Genomic DNA, 25,336 nt, shown 5'->3' on the forward strand with positions numbered 1-25,336 from the left:
CCCGCGCTCGGGATTGGCCCAGGCAGGCAGACGGGACCCGCCCCACGCTCGGGATTGGCCCAGGCCGGCAGACGGGCCCCGCCCCGCGCTCGGGATTGGCCCAGGCAGGCAGACCGGCGGCCGGAGACTGGCAGGGCCCGCGAGCGCCAGACCCGGCTGGGCGGGTCCGGGGATCACGGCGCAGACCTGCCGGGTCCGCCTCCCGCCCGCCGGGTCCCGGGAGCCGCCTTGCACCCCGAGCTCGGGGCGGCCCCGCGGAGGCCCAGGCGGGCCGGGAGCGCGCACCGGTGCTCGGAGCGCCCGCAGGCCTGCAGCCGGGCCGGGCGACCGTGCAGTTCGCGTCGGAGATGAGCTTCTGGGGTGGCTGCTGCGGGGGCGCAGGGGGGGGTGCGCGGGGACGCGGGGTAGGGGCCGCAGCCGCGGAGGGGAGACGGCGGGGCCGGGGAGGAGAGGGCTCCGCCGCCGGTGCCCAGACGGGGGAGGCTGGAGGTCTGTGCCAGTGACGTGGGGGCTGCAGAACGGCGGCCGCCCCTGAGGCCTGAGCCCCTGGGAACCGTGGTGCCCTCAGTTCTGGGCACGTGGGGTCGGAGGGCTGAACGACCTAAGTGGAGGGGCCCAGGAGGCGTGGGATGTGGGGGGCATCTGGGGCAGAGTTAGGCTCCGGGTAAGAGGTACAGGCTTCTGCGCATCCGGGTGGCCTTGATCTTGGGGAATGAGTGGGGCCACATCCCCCTGGTGCGAATGGCAAGGGCAGCCTCGGTCTCTCCTCTTCTGGAACCAACCAAATGTGTGAAGAGGTCAGCACTGAGGTCTGTGTGTGCGTGTGTCCCTGTGCCTGTTGTTTCTTGTAAAGGTGTGAAAAATGGTTGTAAACCAAAAGACGACTTGAAAATCCTTTTCGGAGATTGTGATGGGCTGCCAGGCTGTAAGGAAGCCCTGGACGGGGACTTGGGGACTTAGGGACTCCCGGGTTCCCGACCCGGCTTCATCCTGTAGTGGCTGTGTGATTTGGGGCAAGTCACTTAACCTCTCTGAGCCTCAGTTTGTTCCAAGATGAAGTGAGACACTAATCAATGTCTCCGTGCCAAGTGAAGTCACATGTGGGTATTCCTAGGAGGCAGCAAAGGAAAGACCAATGAGGTAACCACATTAAAAAGAATTAAGCACAGGGGCGCTTGGATGGTTCAGTCGGTTGACCTTGGGACTCTGGATTTTGGCTCTGGTCATGATCCCAGGGCTTGGGATCCAGCCCCGCTTTGGGCTCTGCGCAGAGCATGCAGCCTGCTTAAGAGTCTGTCTCTCCCTCTGCCCCTCTGCCCCTCTCCCCCACTCTCTCGCTCTGTCTCTAAAAATAAAATAATTTTTTATTAAATTTTTTTTTAACATTTATTTTTGAGACAGAGAGAGACAGAGCATGAACGGGGGAGGGGCAGAGAGAGAGGGAGACACAGAATCGGAAGCAGGCTCCAGGCTCTGAGCCATCAGCCCAGAGCCTGACGCGGGACTCGAACTCACGGACCGCGAGATTGTGACCTGAGCTGAAGTCGGGCGCTCAACCGACTGAGCCACCCAGGCGCCCCTAAAATAATTTTTAAACATAGGGAAAAAAGATGTTTTAAAAAAATTAAGCACATCAAAAATGCCACAAAAATATCTGAAGGAAAAATTGGAGCACTGTTTATCTAAAAGTAAGTTTTTGTCATGTACAAAGTGCTCTTACGAATTATTAGGATATATGCAAACAACCGAACAGACAAAACGAATGCATCAGATGGGAACAGATACTCTGCAGAAAAATTAACAGGGCTAAGAAGGCAGTGAAAAGTTGCAGGACCTCCCTCATAGGGAATCCGTCACTAAAACATTAAAACAAGCGTCCGCTTTCACACCTATCAGCCGGGCAGATAAAGAGGTCTGTTAATTCCGGGTAGGCGGGTGTATGTTTTAATACGCTGCGGGCAGGAGTCTAAACTTATGTAACCTTCTGGGAGGAGAACAGCCTATCAAAATGTGAGTTTACTTGTGCTTTGACCAAGAAACTCCTGCACAAAGCCAAAGATTGATCATGCAACCGGAAAGAAATCTGTTTGTTGGCGGAGTAAAGAAAGTTACAGGGTATTCATTCAGTGGACTATTAGGTAGCCATTAAAACAGTGAGACACAGGAAGGGGAGGGAGCCCGGCTGGGACAGGAAATATTCTCTGGAGCACAGGCAGCAGGCTGGACACGGTTGATGGGAAGTCGGCTGTTCTAGCCAAGAGCAATTTATTCTCTATGAAGGAAAAAAATGGTGTTGAAAACTCAGTTTATGAGGGCTGATGGGGGGTGGGAGGGAGGGGAGGGTGGGTGATGGGTATTGAAGAGGGCGTCTTTTGGGAGGAGCACTGGGTGTTGTATGGAAACCGATTTGACAATAAATTTCATATATTAAAAAAAAAACTCAGTTTAAGAATTGGCTTAGTATTATTTAAATTCTTAACTCTCCCCTATGAATGTTTTATATGTGCAATGTGCACTGACAGAGAATATATATATATATATATTTTTTTTTTTTTTTAATTTATTTTATTTTTTTTGCCAAAAATATATATTAAAAGACAAGGGTATTGTAGGTAGGAGAGTCAGTGCGCAGCTCAGACTGCCTGGATTCAGATCCCAGCATCGCCACGTAACTAGCTGTGACCCTGGCAAGTCACTGACCCTTGCAGACTTCAGCGTCCTCATTTGGAAAATGAGAAAAATCATAGCGCTAACTCCTGGGGTTGACGTATGAGCCGAAGGTTTTAACGGATGGGTTGGCAATCGGAATGGTGCCTGGCGTACCATGAATGTTCATATGTAACATATCATATGTGTCTTGAGTGAGAAAAAAAACTAGAGATGTTTGTGTATGTTTATACATCGATGTGTTTAGAAGATTGGCTTCTAGCAAGATACAAACTGTGAGCAGGAGGGAGTGATGCCAAAGGCCGTTACTTTTTTTATTTTGTATCCTCATACACTGTGTTTAATTATTCTAATTCCTAACATGTAAGACTTTTTAAATTAATAAAAGCCTCCTTGACAAATTCAGTGTAGCTTTCTGTAAAGCTGCAGCTCAAGACCTCGTCAGCTGGGACCTGTCAGAGATTTTTTGTTTGGGGATAAAACACAGTGAAAGCATAGCTCAGGGAAAGTCAGTCTTTCTGTAGAAAGTGATTTTCTTTTCTTTTCTTTTTTTTTTTTTTTTTAGTGTTTATTTACTTTTGAGAAACAGAGCATGAGTGGGGGAGGGGCAGAGAGAGGAGGAGACACAGAATCCGAAGCAGGTTCCAGGCTCTGAGCCATCAGCACAGAGCCTGATGCGGGGCTGAAACCCACGAGCTGTGAGATCGTGACCTGAGTCAAAATCAAGAGTCAGACGCTCAACCAACGGAGCCACCAAGGTGCCCCATAAGGTTACAGATTCTTTTTTTTTTTTTTTAATTTCTTTTAATGTTACTTTATTTTTGAGACAGAGCATGAGTGGGGGAGGGCAGAGAGAGAGGGAGACAGAATCAGAAGCGGGCTCCAGGCTCCAAGCTGCCAGCCCAGAGCCCGACGCGGGGCTGGAACCCAGGAACCATGAGATCACGACCTGAGCCGAAGTCAGATGCTTAGCCAACTGAGCCACCCAGGCACCTGGAAAGTGACTTTAAAGTAGACATCAAGCACTTAAGAGACTTATTCTTATATAAATGGGACATTTTTTTTTTTTTTTTTAAAAAGAGTTAACACTGTAAGAGTGTTTAATGTTTGCTCCCAGAAAACAAGAAGCCCAGAGACCTGTGGAGGTTGTGGGGGCCGGGCAGGGGCGGGGGTCGGCCCAAGGACTAGCCGCTCACAGGGCTTGAGGCTGACGTTCAGAACTGATGGGAAGGAGGATGGAGCCACTCTGCCGTCCCCACTGATCAGAGCCCCTGCCACCACGTCCTCAGGCCTCTGAGTAACCCAACTGTGAGAGCAGATCGCGCTGGAATCCTAGTTGAATATTAAATCAGTGTAGATGGCGGGAGGGTGGGCTGGGGGGGGGTGGGGGGAGCCCGGCGGCCTCCACCCCACCCCAGCTCCAGACCACGGAGGGGTGGGCCCCTGTGTGCACACCCTCCAACCCTAAGAGCTCCTGAATGGGGTATTTGCGTTCTACTTGGACGATGGCGAGGGATCGGGTGTGCATTTCCGACGTTCATTCCGGCAGGTGCTGTCTCCACGGGCAAGTTTTCACCTGTAAGCACGCATATGCTTGTTCTTAGCCGCAGCTGGTTGTTTTCGGCGGGTCCTACTTGCCACTGTCCCGAGCACCTGCTCTGCGTGGTGCCTTTGAGCCCTCACGGCATTAGGAGATGCTGACTACCATCCCACTGCACAGGTTGAGAAACTGAGAATCCCCTAGGGTGTCCGTGGCCCCGGAGCTAGTAAGGGGCAGAGCTATGGCACACGCCCAGGCTCTGTTTACTTAACAAGCTTTACCGCCTCCGGCTTCCTGTGAGGAAACGCAGTGTTTACCACGAAACGGGCAAAGAGCAAAACCCAAACCGAGGCAATCCCGAAGAGGGAAAACACGCAAACACGTCCACGGAGTCGCCGGAAAACAGGAGGGCCACCCGAGCCTACAGAAGCCAGTCTTTTCGAGATGCACAGAAACTGCTCTCTAAATACTCCGGCCTTCGCGAATTTGGAGACAGGAGCAGTGACCGAGGGAGGCGCCTTTAGGGGCCTAAGGCATTTGCCAGACTGTTCCCATCAAGAGGAATTCACGCCCCTCGATTTAGTGGATACCGTTGTCCCGATCTCTGAGACCTGAGAGGAGGTTGTTGCATAGACATGGTTAGGAGAGATTTTTAATAACGGTGTGGACCATGTCCTCAGTGATAGTTTTACTGGAGGGTGGATGTGAATCGCCCCCTGCCCCCCACCGCCCGCAGGGACCGTCCCCGGAAGCCCAAGCCGTGCTGTGAAGGGTCAGTTACGAGAAGGTGTTTTGGTAGCGCAGACTGGGGCTTTCTGCTGGCTGCGGCTCAGGTAAGGGCCAGAGCTGGTGGCCACTGACAACAGAAGACCGAGCAAAAGGCGGACAGGCTGTCCGTTCGCAGAAGAGAAAATGCGAGCAACCTGTCAACACAGGGAAAGAGGCTAACGACCAGAGAAATGCGGATTAATTCAAATAACTTGGAATTTGGGGCTCCCGGGCGGCTCGGTCGGTTAAGCATTCGACTTCCGCTCAGGTCACGATCTCGCGGTTTGTGAGTCTGACCCCCCGCGTTGGGTTCTGTGCGGACGGCTCGGAGCCTGGAGCCTGCTTCGGATTCGGTGTCTCCCTCTCTCCCCGCCCCTCCCCGCTTGTCCTCTCTCTCTCAAAAATATGTAACCACTGGGGCGCCTGGGCGGCTCAGCCGGTTAAGCGTCTGACTTTGGCTCAGGTCATGATCTCAAGGTCCGTGAGTTTGAGCCCCGCGTCGGGCTCTGTGCTGACAGCTCAGAGCCTGGAGCCTGTTTCAGATTCTGTGTCTCCCTCTCTCTCTCTGCCCCTCCCCTGTTCATCCTCTGTCTCTCTCTGTCTCAAAAGTAAATAAATGTCAAAATTTTTTTTAAAAAATTAAAAAAAAAATAAAATTAAAAAAAATATGTAACCACTAAAAAAAAAATTTTTTTTTTTTAATTAACCTGGAATTTTTTTTTTTTTTTTTTTTTTTCCAGCAGGTGGCAAAAATTGCCTCGTGGTGACAATACCAAGTTCTGGTGACTCGGTAAGTAAAATGGCCCTCATCATCCGCAGAGGGGGCTGTGAAGGTCGGGGCGCACGGGGATTCACAGAGGAGCAGCCGGTGAAAGTGAACACACGCCTGCCCTGTGCACCAGGGACCTGCCCTTCGGGAGAACCAGCACCCCCGTCGCTCAGCATCAGCACGGGGGGCAGCCGAGACCGTGTAGAAGATGTTGATTGCCGCATGATCTTTAGCTGACGCGGGGATGACTTCAACGCCCATCGACAGGAAATGGAATGGTACTGAGTTTATTCCTACGGTGAAATACTAGGCAGCAGTTACAAGGGAACTTGATCTTTATATTTTATCGATACGCCTCGAACACATAAAGATGTAAAGTGATACAGGCAATACGATAGTATTTGCTTAAGCAAAACACGCTTGCATATGTTTACGGATGTTTCTACACACATATTTACACACACACACACACACACACACACACACCATACATAGCTGTAAACAACTATGGACGTATACGAAATTCTTGGCAGGGCGAGAGGGGTGTGGACCTCTGCGTAGGGATTACAACGCATTCTGGTTGTATCTGTAATATTTTCTCACGACTGATAACACGGTGATCGATGGAAATCAAGTAAAATTGTAGCAATCGTTGATCCAGCGGGGGTGGGGGCTTTGTATTCATCTGTATCTTACACTGAGTGCGGGCTCCCAGGTCAACTGTGTCGCCTGCTCCCTGCTGTACGTTTCCGGCACTCGCGAATATGATGAGCTCTCACTCCCACCGTCAGGTGCTGTTCCACGGTAAAGACGGTTCTGGAGATGTAATGGAGGTCTCTGACCGGTTAACGTTGACGTGATGAGAAGGGAGATCCCTCTGGGGGGGCCTGACCCGATCAGATGGGCTCTTTGACAAGAGCGTCTGGGACTTCCCTGGAGGAGATTCAGAGCCGACGGGGTATCCTCTCGCTGCTTGGTGAGGCAGACGGCCGCGTTGCGCAGAGGGCCACGCAGCAGGGACGTGCGTCCGGCCTCCGGGAGCGGAGGGCCGGCCACCGCCTCCAGCAGATGAATTCTGCCAACAGTCACGCGAGCTGCTCCGAAAGGGCCCCCAGCCGCGATGAGATGCCTGGTGGACAGCCTGGCGGGGACCTTGGACGGAGCACCCAGCTGCGTCTGTGCTCGGCCCACAGACACCGTAGGATGAAAGCTGTGTGCTGCTTTAAGCTACCGAGTGTCACACAGCAATGGAAGAGGAGGACAAGCCCTGCCACGTGTCGGTTCTGGGGGCGGGGGGAGGGCCCAGAAATGAACAAACACCACTTTGTTCCACAGGCTGGTGGAGGCGGCGGAAAAGTTGAAAGACACAATCTGGAGTGGCGAGAGGGGTCATGGAGATAGGACGAGGGGGTGGCCTCCGGTTGGCCACGGCCGACTGAACCCACACAGCTACAGAGCCCTGCGCAGTGCCCGCGAATGGGGCGTCAGCCACCACAGGTGCAGATCACGTGACGGGACGGACACCTCCCTTCCTTCCCCCGGGCCCATCGGCTGGCTGGTCTCCACCTGGCGTTTTCTGCCTCCGTGAATTCCTCTTCCACCTACAACCTGGAGGAAGCCTGTCGCCAGTGGGAGAAAATGAGGTCGACACACAGGGAGAGCTGGGAGGTAAAAAGACAGGGGATCCTGAAGACGTTCGACACCCAGGTCCAGCTGAGCCTGAAGCCGGCTTGATTCCCATCCTTCCCAGTTAAAGGAACCACTAAACCCCGGGGATCCCGTTACTTCCTATCCTTGCGTCCTCGTTAATACGGACGTTCACGCAGCCCGGCAAACAGCAGGAGAAGTTCTCACACAGTACTCCCGCCATTCCTAGACTGACGGTTCATATGAACTAATTAAGCTCCGTGAAGTCTTGGAGGGCAGGCGCCTCGTTCCTGGGTGTTATCAGGGAGCCTGCAGGGAGCTCCGTGTGCCGAGACAGACGTGACAGGCGTCACGGTTCAAACGGTGCACACGCGTAAGGACAACACAGACATCTCACAAGGGGTTCTGCCGTCAGGCTGAGCTGTCTGGCTTGCCCGTGACCTGTGGGCACCCTGAACGGAGGGAGGGGATGGAAGTTTTTGAAACGACAGCCTGATGCTCCGGACGTGCTGGCCACAAAGAGACCCGTGGATGCAGCCCAGCGCAGGCGGTTGCTGGAGAAACCAGAACCGTAGCCCTGTCCTGGGGCTGTGTGTTCGAGTCTCCTTCCAGAAGTGGGGGGGGGGGGGGAACCATTCGCCGTCAGACCAGCAGACCAGCACTCCAACTGGGCTCCGAACCAACAGGACGAAGTCTCTAGACGTTAGAACAAACCAGGTCATTCAGATCCGCGATCAGCTCCTGCCTGGATGTGGCCTTTCTCCTGCCGAGCTGGAGCGCAGGCCTCGGGAACCTGCCCTTGCCGTGGGGGACCCAGAAGTATCGCTCACAGCTGCTGTCCCGCTGGTCGCTGCTGGACGCTGCTGACACGGAGTCCGATTCCGTCAGGGGTGGCTCAAACTCCGGCCTGTCCCTGAGGTTCGGGGGGTGCTGTGGGTACTGGGAGCCCCGGGAGCGTGGTTTCTTGTGCACGTACACCGGCCCGTCGAGTTGAGTCTCCAAGCCGTCACTCCAGGACCCGTGGGGCACCCTTCCCTGGTGCTTGGGGGCCGGGGTCTGCCTCTCTGACCTTTCGCCAACATAGAAGTGAGGAGCCCCTCGGAGGCCTGCCGGGGCGTGTGGGTGGAAAGAACCTTCCATCAGCTGCCTCCGTGGGGCGTCCTCGTCTTCCTCACTCAGCTGCGGGGAGCCACGCTGCCGGGGGCCCCGGGACACAGCTTGTCGCGTGCTCCTGGGGTACACCTCCACCAGGTCCCCCAGGGCATCCATCCGGAAATGTCTCTCTGGCCAGAAAGTTGGATGGGAATTTTTGTGAGAGTCTCGCTCATTAACGATGTAGTAGCTGGGGGCCCGGGGCCTGCGACCACGCGGTGCCCAGGCCGAGGGGCCCGGTCCGCCAAGGGGAGGGCTGATGTGCTGAAAGCCTTTTCGGAAAAGAGGTTCTGAGTGAGCGTCTTCGATGGGCTCTGTCAGCATCACAGGTGAGCGGGGTCTGCTCCTGCGCCGGTCACCTGTGCTCACACAAGGACCACGCGGGCGCCTGCAAGACAGAGGTGGGTAAGCGCCTGGTCCGAGCCCCTGCCTCCCGAGCGCCGCCAGCCAGGGAGGCCGTGTTCTCGGCCTTTCCCTGACCACGTCCCAGAGCGTTAACATGTGCTCTGCGGATGCACGCACAGGATGGTTCGGGGACCCGGGAGAAACAGAAGCCTTTGCTCCTGGAATCCTAGAACACCTACCGGAATGATGCATGCGGTGCATCTCCATGGAGGGAGTAGGGCAGAGGGCGCTTTGCTAACATATCTCACCCTGAGCCCCCGTTTTGTCCAGGAGCACACAGTGGGGCTAATATTAGGCCAGCGCGTGTCGGGAACGCTCCTCCGTGTCGTCCCTGCCGTGGGCTGTCCGGCCGCTCAGGCACTCCCTGCCCACCCGAGGGTATGGGATCCCTCCTCCCTGTCGAGGCCCCGTAGATACACTCTCTTATCGCAAGATTTCAAGTCCTCCGTGAACTTGGTCACTGTCTTTAAGAAAAAAAAGCCCAAACCCCAACAAACCCCACCCCCTCGCCCCAGCATTTTATCTGAACTGCTTTCACGGTTGTCACGATCAATTCCAACCACATCCTCGGTGAGTTGGGGTCAGTGCGCACTCCCAGAGTGCATCCGCTGCTGTCTTATTTGTGAGGAAGGCTCAAACAACGACAATGGACCCCAGGTAACACAGAACGACCTTGCCAATAACTTGGCCAGCCCGGAACTGAAATATGAAAGGTCTTGCCAATAATATGGCCAGTGTGGACTTAAAAAAATAAAAGAACTGGGGCGCCTGGGTGGCGCAGTCGGTTAAGCGTCCGACTTCAGCCAGGTCACGATCTCGCGGTCCGTGAGTTCGAGCCCCGCGTCAGGCTCTGGGCCGATGGCTCGGAGCCTGGAGCCTGTTTCCGATTCTGTGTCTCCCTCTCTCTCTGCCCCTCCCCCGTTCATGCTCTGTCTCTCTCTGTCCCAAAAATAAAATAAAAAACGTTGAAAAAAAAAAAAATTAAAAAAAAAAAAAAATAAAAGAACCAACAATTATAAAAGGTATTTTTTTCCCCTGAGGCTGTAGAAACACCTACCCTAGGTTGGCAGGAATGTTTGCTTACAGGTGATCCGGCAAAAGGCGGAGGGGGAAGAATGTGTCCTGTTTGACCCACTTTGTCCCCCCCATTTCTTCTCAGCACCAGCTGGCCCCGTGGCCGGCTGGCAGAGCTGGAATTCGACGGCCTGGCCTCCTGAAACTGCTGAGGCCCTCAGATCCCTAAGGGTTCTTCAACCTGCACTTCACGGCCCTGGCCATCACCGGCAGGTGTCACGGTCAGGGAGGCAGGTTTCCAGCTGGTCTGCAGATAAGCTCACCTGTTCGTGTCCTGCCCCAGCCTGGGTTTGGACGTGCCGGGAAGAGGCGAGCTGGGGCTGCGGGGGCCTGGCCGGGGACTCGGGGGTGTGTGCTGGGCAGCGGCCTCTACCCTGCCCCTCTCACTGCTGCATGAGTCCCAATTGACCACGGCACCGTTGCTCTGGGGTGTCCCCGAGTGAGCTGAGGACAGCTGGCTGCCGAGGTCGCCGTCCTTGGGAAGCCTCTTGCTGCTTTCGTCTTGGGTTTGGATTCGGGCTGCGGGAAGAGGGTGGGACGTGAGAAGGCAGGGGTGACCCGTCGGGGCTGGTTTAGCTGCAGGAACGTCAGGACCTCCAGCTGCTGGGTGTGCAAACCATTGTGTGCCTGGGGACACACCTATCCCGCGGGCAGCCAACGTTCCGTAACCCCGATCATATCCTCACGGGGAGCCGGAAGGGAGTGTGGACTCCCATGAACCCCGAGGCTTTATAGATGCATCATGTGGGGCCCCCCAGAGGCAAAGCGGGTCGTTGCCCAGCTTTGGGGCTCTGGTCGTTTACCTACACAGTGCATATCATAAAGCTTATACGACAATTATGAGCTTTTGGAAGCAGTTCACAGAGCATTCTGGAAGAAGATGTAGCCTGGAGCTGAAAGAGGGCCATCGGACAAAGCCACTGCCCTCCCGAGAGAGCTCCCGAGACCCTCGGTTTTAAGGACCACCCGAACTAAATTATGTCCCGTTGGCAAGTAGTCCTTGACTTTCAGTGGGGTTTGATCGTGTGAGCTTCAGTCTCTTTCTGTAGCGGATTTTCATACATAGGGTGCTTTCTGAAAAGGGGGAGGGGCAAGGCTAACCCTTGGGCCTCCTGGCTCTTCCTCAGCGCCCCCTTCAAACCCCCACACCCCCACGAGGGGGACGGATCTAATTAGCTCTGCAGCACAGCAGACACAGAGCCGGCCCGCTGAGCCTTTTAGGGCCTCAATCTCATTCATTTTCCGCAGGAGAACGTGGCCTGTGCCGTTTCAGCGCTGCGGGGTGATCTCTCTGTGGTCTCTTCGTGGTGCCCGGGGGCAGATGGGTTCCCCTGCCCACCTTCCTTCCTTCCTTCTGGCCACACCAGCTCTCTGCAGGAGGGGGAGCCTGGGCGGGAACAAGTTTGTTGGGGCCCCTGGAGAATTTGGGGAGAGAAGGCCGGGCCAGCTGGCATTGCCCTGCGGGAGTGGGACGAGGGGTGCCCTCAGAAGGCTGCACCTGGGGCACCGACGGGGGGGAGGGGGTCTCGCAAGGAGGAAATGGCCATCGAGAAGTACAGAAAAGTTAACAAGACAAGGGCGTCCGTATGGGTTTGCTCCAGATTTCTCTGTTGCTTTTTCTCTCCCGACTCATACTCTCCTTCTGATTTCAGACATGTTTCGGTGCCATTCACAGGCCTGGGTATGACGGAAAAATTATAAGTTTAAACCAATATTTATAGCCCTATTTTATTTTATTGTGCCTAGTTCATTGTGAAAACCACAGTTTATCAGGCATTTGTATTGGTAGCACACCTTAAACGGCTGTATTTCAAACATTTTTTTTAATGTTCTTTATTTTTGAGACAGCGAGAGGCAGAGTGTGAGCAGGGGAGGGGCAGAGAGAGAGGGAGACACAGAATCGGAAAACAGGCTCCAGGCTCTGAGCTGTCAGCACAGAGCCCAGCGCGGGGCTTGAACCCACAAACCGTGAGATCACGACCTGAGCCGAAGTCGGACGCTCAACTGACTCAGCCACCCAGGTGCCCCGAACTGCTGTATTTTTAAATGCCCCCCCGCCCCAACTGAGGCAGAAGGCATTTTCGTCTCTACTTACCCTCTACCATTTGGGCAACCTTTTTCTTGTCTTCAGATCTGGCCTAAAATACAAATAATAAGCATGTTTGTTTTGGTTTTGGCAGGAAGAAGTAATGAACACTATTCTGGGGGAGGGGGGGGATTCACGTGTGACGGCTCACGCCTTGGGCCAAGAGCCTTCGACTGCTATCACTTGGGGACAGCGTACTCAGGGACTCGGGCCTTGCTTAAATGAATAAATGCTGACACCCCAGAGCTGAAGTGTTACCCAGCAGGTTTTATTTTTAGGGCCAGCTGTTCGACAGACCGGGTGTCGATTCTGCCACCATGGTCAACCTGAGTCACAGATGAGAAAATACAGATCAACATGGGACGTGTATGTTTCCCCAAAACGCCTTCTGTAGCTCCCCATCTGTTTCTTATGATTGTTCACGGAACTGTTTCTTTGCCTGAGCCGATACTCCCAGGAGTTATGGTTTTCAAAGTTGCAAAAGGCGGATGTTTTTTGCGTGGGGCTCTGGGACTGGGGTGGGGCGAGGAGGCACCCAGGAGTGGAATTGTAGGGAGGCACCGCCCACTCTCGGCTGCGTGGGGCAGGCTCAGCGGGAGCCCGAGAGCCCGTGCCTCCCTTGCCTCACCCCGTCCTGGCCGGGGCGGTGTGCAGAGAGGGGACACCGTGCCCACGCTGGACCTGTTAGTCTCCTTCTGACCGTCCTGAGAGCTAAGTCCCAGATGGGAGAGAGGGTGACGACACCGGAGCCTGAAAGTCATGAAAAAGGTGCGTCTTTCGGTCCAAACAGAGTGCGTGGGCTCAGATGTGCAAGTTGACACAGAACGGGAAAGGGGCCCTTTTTCCTTCCTCTGAGTGGGTGGCGGCCCACAGAAGAGCCCTGCACCCTGAGTCCCTGGGGCAGCCACAAGAGGGCGCTGACGTGCTCAGGGCATCGGCAAGGCCGCGGTGGGGGGTGGGGGGGAGTCAGCTAGTTCCTGGGTCAATGGGAGCTGTCCCTGGGATTTCTTAGAAAGAACTCTGCTGGAGCCTGGGGGAGGCGTGGCCTTGTGCCCCGGAGGTGGCCAAGAGCCCTCGGAATCCGGAAACGTGACCTCACCGGTAGTCCCTTGCGGGCGAGAGCTGCCCCGCGGCGGACACGCAGTCACCACGGCAGAGACGAGGCGGTGCTTACGTTTTGGATTTGCATTCTGAGCTGCTGGTTGCTGAGCTTTAAGGATCTTGCGATGCTCTGAAGGTAATAGATGACCATGCTGGGACGGAAGAACACAGGCCACGCGTGAGCCCCCCTCGCCTCCCGCTGCCGGCCGCCCGGGGCGCGCTCGCGGCCAGGCTGGTGCGGGATCATTTCAGCGTCTGTCCCACAAGACGACGATTGCGGCATTCGGCCCCATCGCAGCGGCCTCAGCGGAACGAAGCCCGCCGTCCCTCCCTCCGCGGCTCCCGCCTGGGTCATCAGGCTCTTACACGGGACTTTGCAATGAACTCGTGGCTTTTATTTGGTTCTTGGAGAGCAGCGCTCTCTCGGTGGCCAGAGCTTGCAGAAGTCCCCCAAGCCTGGCGGGGAGGGGGGTGTGTGCGTCGCGTGTGGTACTCACAACAGCAGCAGGGTGGCCGGCAGGATGACCACGGGGCTGCTGATGTACCCCACCACGGAGCCGAACCACGCGGGGAAGTCCTCCTCGATGGTCTCCGACACGACGTCGTACATCTTCTCTTGTCCGCTGCGAGGAAGACAGAACCCCAGATGGCGTTGCTTTTGGCAGGAGGACTCTACGGACCGTCAAGCAACAGCCGTATGGCCGGAGCCCCGTCCTCGGAGTCAGGTCCCAAGGGAGGGTAGATACCCCAAAGTGTAAGACATGCAACATTCCTAAGCTTTTGTATGACTTGTCCGACTGATGGGAGATTTGAAGGTGGAGTCAGCGATCACCGTGTGTGCGTGTGCGTTTTAAGGACGGTAAATGTCCCCGATAGTTTTGAAACCGACCCGAAGGGAAAGCTAGGCAGAGCGCTCTGGGCCCTGCTACCCTGATGCAGTTAGAGAAGTAACGTAGAATGAAAAGGGACGTGGGTTAGCGTTTGATAACGGCTTCCTGAGCTCTGGAAGGGACGAGCGCCCAGGTGACCTCCTCTGTCGCACAGCAGGCTGTACTGTTTTGATAGGCGGTATCTTTTCCAGAGGAGCACGGAGATGATGCTCCTGGAGGGCAGCCTGCCGTCAGGGAAAGGGCGCTCACCGGTCCTGGACTCCCAGGCTGTGGGTTCGAGACCCTTCTCTGCTGTTGACCTGTTCCGTCGGCCGGGAAGAGAATTCCCTTCAAGGCAGGGGCCCTTCCCCTAGAGGCATCAGGGCGGAGGAGACAGACCCGAAGTAACTTACCTGAAGGGCCCGCAGTTCAGAGACGGCTTGTACCGAGCAATAGCAAAGACAGTGGGCAGCATGCACAGAAACAGCATGAACAGGAGCATCGCCAGGTAGAAGTTGTTGGATCTGCGAAGAAACCGCGTGCCGCGTGCCGAGTCCCTTCTGTGACAGTTGACACGATGATATGCCCAAACCAACACCCACACCGAGGCCTTGACTCTTTAGACAGAAAAATCCTCCTCCTGTAGGAGGTGCCCGGGGTGGTGGGGAGGGGGGTGGGGAGCTCAGTCCGTTGAGCCTCCGACTTCGGCTCAGGTCGTGATCTCACGGTTTGTGGGTTCGAGCCAAGCGTCGGGCTCTGTGCTGACAGCTCGGAGCCTGGCGCCTGCTTCGGACTCTGTGCCTCCCTCTCTCTTTCTGCCTTTCCCCTGCTTGCACTCTGTCTCTGTCTCTCTTCCAAAAATAAATAAATATTTTAAAAATTAAAAACAAAAGATGCTCGGGGGGCACAGGAGTGGCTCAGTCAGTTAAGCGTCTGACTCTTGATTTCTGCTCAGGTCATGATCTCAAGGTTCGTGGGTTCTGCCCACATCAGGTTCTGTGCTGCTGCACGGGGCCTGCTCGAGACTCGCTCTCCCTCTCTCTCTGACCCTCCCCTGCTCGCTCGCTCTCTCTTTCTCAAAACAAAGAAACATTTTTTTAAACAGTTTAAAAGGATGCTCAGGGGACTGTTGAAGGCAGCGCTGTTCCGAGCAGGGCGGGGAACACCCCACGCACCCACCGACAGGAGCAGGGATAAAGGTCCTGGGGTGCTCTCCTTAGGAAGCACCGCACGAGCACAGGGCTGACGGTACACAAAGCAAGAAACCGGGAAACGCGGCGCCCTTAGGAGTCGGTAACGAGGGGAATCGAGTGCAAGGGGGGCTTCCGGGTATGACTCTGGGTCTGCTTCTTGATCTGGGTGCTGGTTCCCTACTCACATTCGGTTCGTGCACGTTTACGCCTTGTGCCTTTTCTAGATGGTTCTTAGACCAGCAAAGCGTTTCAAAACCAATGTGAGGAGCTGGGGAGGAGTGAATCGGAGTTGATCTGAGGGTGGGGCACGGGCAGGGGCTTCAGTGCGACCGGAGGGCGGACGGGCCAGGGCCAGGCGGCCGCTGGGACACCCCTTGCGGCACTTGGCCCCGGGGGTGGGAGGCCCGACGAGCCCTCTGTGTGCAGCGGCCGCGGTTCCCGCTCACCTGGAGGCCCGGAACACCTGCTGGTGGGGCACGTTGCAGGTGAGCACGGCCCAGCTCCTCAGGTACATGAGCCCGATCAGCTTGAGCACGTTGAACGCCGGGAGGCACGGGGAGAAGAAGGCCCCCATCCTGCAACACAGGGGAGGCGGTGAGCTGTGCCGCTTCGGAGGCTTGGGGCGTCCCCGCGATGCCTAAGGAACCGGAGACACCCCGGAAGGGCCGGGAGCCCGGCCGCCCGGCTCGCGGACACGGCCGGTCACCCCCGCGGGCGAGGAGTGACCCTGTGACGTGCCCCTGCCACGCGGGTGTGCTCGGCGTTTGTGTCTGCCTCCTCGTGCGGCGGGGGGCACACACGTTCACCCCAACACCTGACAGTTGGCCTCGGGCCACTCCGCTTTCCCGAGAGACCCGCCTTAGTACCTCTTGTCGCGAATAGAAATCCCAAGAGGATCTTTGCTTTCTCGCTTTGACAAAATTGCCCATACGGCAGTCCCCTCCTGGTCTGCAGGGCTCTGTTCCAAGACCCCCGCGCTGGGGGACAGTGCTGAACCCCGCATGCACCGGGTTTTCCTACACATGCCCCCCCCCCCAGGGGATGAAGTTTAACCTGTAAGGTAGGCACTACGAGATTAACAAGAACTCCCAGTAAAACAGAACCATTAGAAGATAATGTAACAAAAGGTCTATGAATGTGGCCTCCCTCTCAAACTATCTTATGAACTGCACTCACCCTTCTTCTTGCCACGATGCGAGATTACTGTACTTATAAAAGTGCCTGATACTGAGCAAAATATTAAATAAGCGTTGGGTGTGGCCTTAAATACTGCATTTGTGAAAACTGTGCAAAAGGGAGAGGACTATAAGGGTACAGACCTTGAGAAATGTTACTCAATATTTCTCTATGCCTCATGCATTTTACTGAATGATTAGGGAGAGAGATTGTGTTTTCTGAATGCACGGAGCCTCCGAAAAGAAGGATGGAAACTTCTTTTCCTTGCCTGTATTTGAACAGACAGCACTGCGTGTGGTCCGATGGGCAAAGCCAGAGGCGGGGGCTTGACTCGGGGAGCTCCCCGCCGTGCTCCCACAGACACGCGCGTATGTGGGGGTCCCTTTGCGTCTTCGGTGTCTTTAGGAAAAAGATTGCCTTGGCCGGGAGTTGCCCCGCGTGAACGGATTTCATCCCAGGATGGGTCTCTCCGTCTGGACGATGGCCATGCTCTGGGCTCAGTGTCTCCATGAAAATATGGAGGCACATGGGAGGGACAGTGGGGGGCTGAGGGCGGGCCTGGACCCAGCTGTGACACAGCCACTCCCTGGAACTCCTGGGGGCTCAGCAGACTGTGTTCCCAGCCGTCCCTCAACCTCCCAGCAACTTATTCTAATGGTTCCTGTGCAGATATATATATATATATATATATATATATATATATATATATATATATATTTGGTGGGGGGCTGTGACTAACAGTGGCCTAAATACAGACTATTTCTTTTCTCGTTCCTTTCTGCAAAATGCTTAGAAAGCCATTGCTAAAAAGCCATTGTAAAATTACTACACTTGCAAGATGGTCTAGTTAGGAACTGTTTATGTCACTTTTAATTCTTGTGACTGTGTTTGTTACAATCGTGTCCCTTCCAGACCGAGTAAGGCAAAATCTTAGTCCGGGGGCGGCTGGGGGGCTCAGTTAGTTAAGCGTCTGACTCTTGATTTCGGCTCAGGTCATGGTCTCATGGTTTGTGAGTTGGAGGCCCGCATCGGGCTCAGCGCTGACGACACGGAGCCTGCTTGGGATTCTGTCTCTGTCTCTTTCTCCCTGCCCCTCCCCCGTTCACGCTCCCTCTCTCAAAATAAATAAACTTAAAAAAAAAAAAATCTTAGCCTGGATGAGAGGTACACAAAGGTAAGAAGGAGCTTTGATACTTACCAAATCATTCCTTGGTTGTAGACTAAATGTAACACGTTCTCTGCTATTTTGAATTCCCCGTATTCAGGCTACAAGAGAAAAGGAACTTTCACATTAAAAAACGGTTCCAGGGGTGCCTGGGTGGCTCAGTGGGTTAAGCATCCAACTCCGGCTCAGGTCATGATCTCACGGTTCGTGAGTGCGAGCCCCGCGTCGGGCTCTGGGCTGACAGCTCGGAGCCTGGCGCCTGGTTCGGATTCTGTGCCTCCCTTTCTCTCTGCCCCTCCCCTGCTCACGCTCTGTCTCTGTCTCTGTCTCTGTCTCTGTCTCTGTCTCTCTCTCAAAGATAATAAATAAATGTTAAAAAAATAAACGGTTCCAAAGTTCCTTGTGCAAACCAGTTCACGATAGTCACGTGCAAAGGGTTCTTTGGTGTTACAGACACAGAGAGATCGCGGTCTGCGTGGCCACCCCAGGAAACAGTACGGCTGAGAACGAGAAGGCAACTCAGCCCTGTGCACCCTCCCCTCTTCCCTCCCATTTCAGCCACATCAGGAGAGGAGGGTGCAGCCATAGGAGCTTCCCCGTGGACCCAGCATCTCACTTACAAACTTGCTTTCCAGGTCCCAGCACCAGTAGTCGCTTAGGTACCGGACGAAAAGTCCTCGGAAGAAGTCGATGAGCAGAATGCTGGCCACGGTGAAGAGCATGTCGATGATGGAAAGCTTCAGCATCTCCTGGAACACAGGGGGTCCTTGGGGCCACCTCCTCCTGCGGGGCCCCCAACCTCTGCCAGTCCCCCTGCCCCCGCACCGTGGCGTCTTCGCGTCTGGTGCCTAATGGGCGCTCAACGAATATTTGTTCATCTGAATTTGAATTTTGGTATCTGAGTCCAACCTGACACGAAACCAGGACAGAACCTGAGGTCTGTGGTTCTGTGCCACCGGAGACCACTTGGGGCCAGTGATTCAAGTTCACAGGACAGACAATAACCTGGGGGGGGGCGGTGGGGGGGTGCTGAGATTCTCTGCATGAGATCCCGTACGGGGAGGCCGAGTCTGGAGCGGATGCCCGGGTTCAGACCTGCCTTCTGCTCTTTACTGTCTGTGTCCACGGGCAAGTACCTTCACCCCTGGAGTCTCAGTTTCCCCGCGTGTGTCTACAAGGAGGGTCACGATAGGGTCTCATGAGGACTAAGCGCTTAACACGGGGCCGGCACGTAGCCAACACTGCACGGGTCTTTGTGCTGATTGTTACCATCGATCGGAGAAAATCGGAAACGCTCACTGAACCTGAGTTTCCTTTCCTATAAAACAGAGGTAGTGACCCTTCAGAACGAAGTGATAAATGGCTGTGGAGGGGCTTTACGAGGGACCGAGGGAGCCACCTGGCCGACGTATGTCTCCCAGCACTGGTCTTGAAGACTCTGGGTGTAGATGGCGGTCTTGTTGGCCCCCGCGAGGGGCAAGGTGGGGGTCGGCAGGCCAGCCTCCTCTGGGGTCCACATTCCGCCTCTCCCGAGCCCGGTCCCGGCCCCACGTGTGGCCCATTTCTCCCCTTCCGGGGCCACACTGGCAGCAAAGAAGACGGTAGAACCCGTCCAGTGGCTCGCGTTACTGCTGGTGGCAGCTTCCTGCGGGGGCGACGGAAGGAAGCAAAAAAGATTGCTGCGTGTTTGTAAATAAGCATCGTAGACACCCAGAACAGCACTGCTTGGGAAAGATCTCCCTCCGCCTCTCTCTTTCTCACTGTGTCTGTCTCCCTGTCCATCTCTGTCTGTCCACTCTCTCTCTCTCTCTAGCTGGGTGGTTGGCCCCTTCAGCCCCGGCCTCCAGACCCCGTCCAGGTTAACACCGGGCGCATCTTCTCGCCCCCGCGAGCGCGTCGGGACAGTCGTCACCCCCTGTTACAGAGGAGCAGGCTGAGGCTGACGGGGACGTTCCGGGGCGGTGTGCGGGCGCATCGCGAGTAAGGGCCCCGTCCGTGTGGCGTCACGGCCGCTTCTGCCCGTAGGAGCCTTCGGAAGGTGGCGCCGGCGACGCCTCCTCCCCCTTCCCCCCTCCCCCACCACGTGGGGCGCCTCACAGGTGCCGCGGGCTTACAAGGGGCGCCGGAGCTGCCCTGGGCGGGCCCGGGAGGGGGGCCCCCTCTGAACTGTCCCCACGCGTGCTCGCGTTCTCCCCAGCGCCTCAGTGAGTCTCACGGCCAGCCTCCCTTCCCGGGATCGTCCGCTGTCGCCGCAGACGCCCGCCTCGTCCCGATGGATGGAGCTCACAGAGGCGGGGCGGCCCCGGCCAAGGGAGCGGGAGTCGAGACGCCCCCGCTCCCCTCTCCCGGCTGGGTCACTCGCTAGCCATAAGCTCCGGCCTCAGTTTCTTTAGCTTGGAAACGGGGCTAATTCTGCTCGCTTTACCTTGAGAAGGCCACAGCTGAGTTGAGTGGTGAACGAGACGAATGGAGGCCAAGAGTAAGCGGTGACAATGTCCGCAAGGGTGATGGCCCCGGTGGGTGTGCGTGTGTGCGCGTGTGTACGCGTGCGCGCATGTGTGAGTACGTGTGTGCATGTGTATGTGTGCGCGCGTGCACGTGTACATCTGTGTGCACGCACATGCATGTGTGTATGCATGTGCATGTGCTGCACGTGTGCGTATGTGTTTGTATGTGCACATGCAGGCATGTGTGCGCACATGTATGTGCGCACACCCATGTGCGTGCATGTGTGCACGTGTATGTGTGTATGCATGCATGTGTACATCTGTGTGCACGTACATGAGTGTACACATGTGTGTATGCATGTGCACGTGTATGTGCTGCACGTGTGTGCATGTGTGCGTGTGTTTGTATGTGCGCGTGCAGGCATGTGTGTGCGTGCATGTGCGTGTGTGCACAAGTGGGCATGCATGCTTGTGTGTGCATGTGTATGTGTGCGCGTGCACGTGTATATCTGTGTGCACGCACATGCATGTGTGTATGCATGTGCATGTGTGCTGCACGTGTGTGCATGTGTTTGTATGTGCACGTGCAGGCATGTGTGTGCACATGTATGTGCGCACACCCATGTGCGTGCATGTGTGCATGTGTATGTGTGTACACATGCATGTGTACATCTGTGTGCACGTACCTGCGTGTACATGTGTGTATGTGTGTGCACGTGTATGTGCTGCACGTGTGTGCATGTGTATGTGTGCGCGTGCACGTGTATATCTGTGCGCACGCACATGCATGTGTGTGCACGTGCATGTGTGCTGTACGTGTGTGCATGTGTTTGTATATGCACGTGCAGGCATGTGTGTGCACATGTATGTGCGCACACCCATGTGTGTATGTGTGCATGTGTGTACGCATGCACGTGTACATCTGTGTGCACGTACATGCATGTATATATGTGTGTATGCATGTGCACGTGTATGTGCTGCACGTGTGCATGTGTGCGTGTGTCTGTATGTGCGCGTGCAGGCATGTGTGTGCATGCATGTGCGTGTGTGCACAAGTGGGCATGCATGAATGTGTGTGTGCATGTGCAGGCATGGTGTGCATGTGTGTGCATGTGCGTGTGTGCACAAGTGGGCATGCATGAATGTGTGTGCGTGTGTGTGCATGTGCACGTGTATGTGCTGCACGTGTGCATGTGTGCATGTGTCTGTATGTGCGCGTGCAGGCATGTGTGTGTGCATGTGCGTGTGTGCACAAGTGGGCATGCATGCATGTGTGTGCGTGTGTGTGTGTGTGTGTCTGCATGTGCGCGTGCAGGCGTGGCAGCGAGGATGGGACGGGGGCCTCTGCCGAGGACAGCACTCACCTCAGCGCTCATGCTGTTAACTTTGTCCAGGAGAGCGATGATCAGGCTGTAGAGGTTCCCCAGGTACAGCACGAGGACCCTGAAAACACACACCCGCCTCGAGAGACAGCCCCACACGCAAGCCCGAGGTTCTGGACGTGCCCCACTTGGGAGGGAATCTCACGGTCACCCCGAGACAGTGGCTGCTCCACGCGGTCCCCTTCAGAATCGTATGGGGGGGGGGGGATAAAAATTCCAGAGCGCGTCCTGCTCAGTCGGTCTGGGTGGGGCCTGGGGACCCCTTCAGGCCCCGTCCTGGGGGCAGCATACTAAAGCCGCTAGTGTCGCAGGAAGCGTGTGAGCTGAGGAGGTGGGGCTCCGGAGGGTCGTGTAAACTACGCGTCCTTGTGTCCCCATTCCTGGTTCGTAAGGTGATTTTCCAGGCAGGATCTCATTTGAGCCTCCCAACCGGTCAGGCACATGCTGAAGGGACAAGTGGATTGCACCACGGGGCCCAGTGAGCGGCTCAGGTCCAGAGTTCTCCAGAGGCGGAACACCACCTGAGCGCCACGGGGTCTGCTTCCCACACGCGGGTCAGGCCGTCAGCAGCTCGGGGGACTCTGGGCAGCTGTGAGCGGGGGGTCAGCCGGCCACCGATCAGAGACGCGCAAATACGCCCTGGGATCTCCCAGCACACGGCCTGAGCCTTGGCAGACGCGCGTCGGGGACAACGAGGCCAGACAGGCGAGCGACGGGTTCACCAGCTCCTCCCGGGGACCCTGACTGACACTTAGGGGGCCACGAAACCGGTACAGGTGCATGAAGAAGAGAAACGGCTTTATCCCGAGGACCAGACTCCAAGCTGATGCTTGGCGTCGCCCCTCGGTCCCCAAGGCCCCGTTGTTCACAGGTGCAGTTCAGACATGTGGGTGGGAGCCGGCAGGGGGGTCTGGGGCATCACTGCCACCGGCCCTGGCTCGCCCCTCCACTCCCTGCACAGAGGAGCCCTGGCTCACCCCTCAACTCCTGGTGCACCCAGCCAGAACCCGTTTGTCTCTGCATTTGGGGCACCTGCACAGGGCAGGACCCTCCGAATATGCTCAGAAGTGCTGCCCGACAGGAGGACAGAGGATTAACACGTGCTTTCCTGGTTCCCCCTTTGCTCTGGGCCTCCCCGGGCCCTGGACAAAAGGTGACATGATCTGCTGTGGTGAGTTAATGGGACTAAAACAATATGTCTTGCTCTTATGACCAGAATTAGCCCTAATTTGTCTCGGGCGAGTCTCTTGATGACTCTGTTTCTCTAGTTTTAACCGTGAATAACGAGACCGATCTGTATAATACGATTGCTGGTAGAACCAACGCAGTAATAGAATTGATCCTCCCCAATGCTTGCTGGTGAGGACAGAGCTGAGGCAGACACTTCTCTCTCTCAGGTCAAGATCGGGGCTGGGCACAGGAGGAGGACCGGGTTTGGGCCGGTTTGGAATCTCATCCCGGAGCCACCCTGGGTGGGGAGGTTTCTGCAGACCCCTTGCCGGCTCTTTCTTTATTTTCTTCCTTCCTTCCTTCCTTCCTTCCTTCCTTCCTTCTTTTTCTTTTTCTTTCCTTCCTTCTTTTCTTTCTTTCTTTCTTTCTTTCCTTTTCTTTCTTTCTTTTCTTTCTTTCTTTCTTTCTTTTTCTTTCTTTCTTTCTTATTTAATTCCACTTAACTAACATATACAACACCCAGCGCTCATCCCAACAGGTGCCCTCCTTAATGCCCATCCCCCATCTAGCCCATCCCCCCCACCCCTCTCCAGTGACCCTCAGTTTGTTCTCTGTATTTAAGAGTCTCTTACGGTTTTTAACCCCCTCTCTGTTTTTATCTTACTTTTCTTCCCTTCCCCTATGTTCATCTGTTATGTTTCCCGAATTCCACATGTGAGTGACTTAGTTTGCTTAGCGTAATACACTCTAGTTCTATCCACGTTGTTGCAAATGGCAAGATTTCCTCCTTTTTGATCGCTGAGTAGTATTCTGTTATATATACCATACACAAAAACAAATTCAAAATGGGTGAAAGACCTAAATGTGAGACAGGACACCATCAAAATCCTACAGGAGAAAACAGGCCGCAGCAACCTCTTACTAGACAATCTCCGGAGGCAAGGGGGATAAGAGCACAAATGAACTAGTGGGACGTCATCAGAATAAAAGGCTTCTGGGGTGCCTGGGGGGCTCAGTCGGTTAAGCGTCTGACTCTCGATTTTGGCTCAGGTCATGACCTCACAGTTTGTGGGACTGAGCCCCACATCAGGCTTTGCTCTGACAGCAAGAAGTCTGCTTGGGATTCTCTCTCTTCCCCTCTCTCTCTGCCCCTCCCCCGCTAACACACATGTACCCTCTCTCTCAAAATAAACATTTAAAAAAAAAAGATACAAAAGCTTCCCCACAGCAAAGGAAACAACAAAACTAAAAGGCAACTGACGGAATGGGAGAAGATATTTACAAATAACATATTGGACACAGGGTTAGTATCCAAAATCTATAAAGGACTTACCAAAATCAACACCCAAGAAACAAATAATCCAGTGAAGAAACGGGCAAAAGACATGAACAGACACTTCTCCAAAGAAGACATCCAGACGGCCCACAGACCCATGAAAAGATGCTCCGCATCACTCGTCATCAGGGAGATACAGATCGAAACCACAGTGAGACCCCTCGATCTTTCTAGTAGTGTTTTTCTGCCTTTGAGATGACAGTTGGGTTTTAGGGAGAGGCAAACAGCCCTCAGGCCAAATCCTAGCCTCACCTATTGTTGTCCGTAAAGTTGTGAGGGACACGGCCACACCCACCTGCTCCTTTGCAAATTGCCCCTGGCCACTGTCCTGATGTAACAACCTCGGGGCTGAGCAGAAGCCACAGAGACCTATCCCACAGGACCCAAACCGTTCACCCTCTGGTCTTTGGGGACAACGTTTCCCATTCCTGAACGAGAGCAACCTAGCCCGAAGCTGGCGGGCGACTGGTTCTGCAGAATGTCACCGAGCGGCACAAGAGACGATGCAGAGGCAGATGTGAGGCGGGGCTGTGTGGCGCCTCCCCGGCCCCGCTCGGCCAACAGTCCCCGCTCCTGGTCTACCGCATGGACGAGGGGACCGCCCTCTGGGGGCAGTGGAGTTTTCAGGGAGACGGGGTGAAGCCAGCACTAGAAACGGATGTGGGTGCCCTGCCCCCATGGGCGGTCCCAGGACACCCCGTCAGACCCAGCAGCTGCCACGCCTCGGGCCTCCAGCACCCCCAGCCGTCGCGTCCAGCCACCAGCCTCGCACCGCCCTGTCCACCCCTCTCTCCCGGCCTCCTTTTCCTCCTCCTTCCCCCTTTCTCTCCTGCGCATCCTGCTTTCCTTGAGAGGCACCCCCGGGGAAGTTCTGTGCTAAGCTTTAAGGGCAGCGAACAAGCTGGGCTCTTGAGGGACGCGGGTCCCCCGTGTGCGGGGCACACGGGTGCCCCCCGCGTGGCATTTCCCACGGGGCTCCCGTACCTTGCCAGCTGAAAACGCAGCGTGGTCCGCGGGTGGTACATCTCCAGGGCGGCGATGAGGTCGAAGGCTGATGGCGCCAGCATGGTGACCAGGGAGACGACCACACTCACCTGCCGAGAGAGCGCGAGCCGGCCGTGAGTCCCCAGTCCCCCCCCGCCCGGACTCGTGTGCCTCCCACGGTCCTCCTGGCCTCCCGTGCGGTCGGTGGGCACCCGGAGGGCTGTGCGGCTCCCACGCGGAAACCCTCCCCCAGATCCCTGCCGATTCGATGTTTCGGAGAGGCCCCTGCCACCCTGTCACGGGCTTTACTCCTTTTAGGAGCCGGCTTTAATCCGAGATGTTGACGTTTGCCACCGGGGATTTGTGAGCAGTCCCGCCACGTCTCCCAATTGCCCTGCTGGTCAC

At 55.7% G+C, this 25,336-nt stretch overlaps 1 protein-coding gene across 1 annotated transcript in view; it reads right to left on the reverse strand.

The window, feature by feature from the left end:
- Positions 1 to 5,717: 5,717 nt before the first annotated feature.
- TMC3 (transmembrane channel like 3) overlaps positions 5,718 to 25,336 on the reverse strand; it is a 31,415-nt gene continuing 11,796 nt past the window's right edge. Inside the window, exons 8-19 of the mRNA XM_060617516.3 lie at positions 24,932 to 25,041; positions 21,424 to 21,502; positions 19,012 to 19,257; positions 18,233 to 18,361; positions 17,646 to 17,713; positions 15,718 to 15,846; positions 14,492 to 14,602; positions 13,707 to 13,832; positions 13,283 to 13,361; positions 12,118 to 12,160; positions 10,286 to 10,541; positions 5,718 to 8,931 (exon numbers count right to left, since the gene is read on the reverse strand). Coding sequence (XP_060473499.3) covers positions 8,088 to 8,931; positions 10,286 to 10,541; positions 12,118 to 12,160; positions 13,283 to 13,361; positions 13,707 to 13,832; positions 14,492 to 14,602; positions 15,718 to 15,846; positions 17,646 to 17,713; positions 18,233 to 18,361; positions 19,012 to 19,257; positions 21,424 to 21,502; positions 24,932 to 25,041 — 2,220 coding nt within the window. The 3' untranslated portion in view covers positions 5,718 to 8,087. The remainder of the gene's footprint in view (positions 8,932 to 10,285; positions 10,542 to 12,117; positions 12,161 to 13,282; positions 13,362 to 13,706; positions 13,833 to 14,491; positions 14,603 to 15,717; positions 15,847 to 17,645; positions 17,714 to 18,232; positions 18,362 to 19,011; positions 19,258 to 21,423; positions 21,503 to 24,931; positions 25,042 to 25,336) is intronic.

This window comes from Panthera onca, chromosome B3 (assembly GCF_046562875.1).
Source record: "Panthera onca isolate mPanOnc1 chromosome B3, mPanOnc1 haplotype 2, whole genome shotgun sequence".
Classification (NCBI taxonomy): Eukaryota; Metazoa; Chordata; class Mammalia; order Carnivora; family Felidae; genus Panthera; species Panthera onca.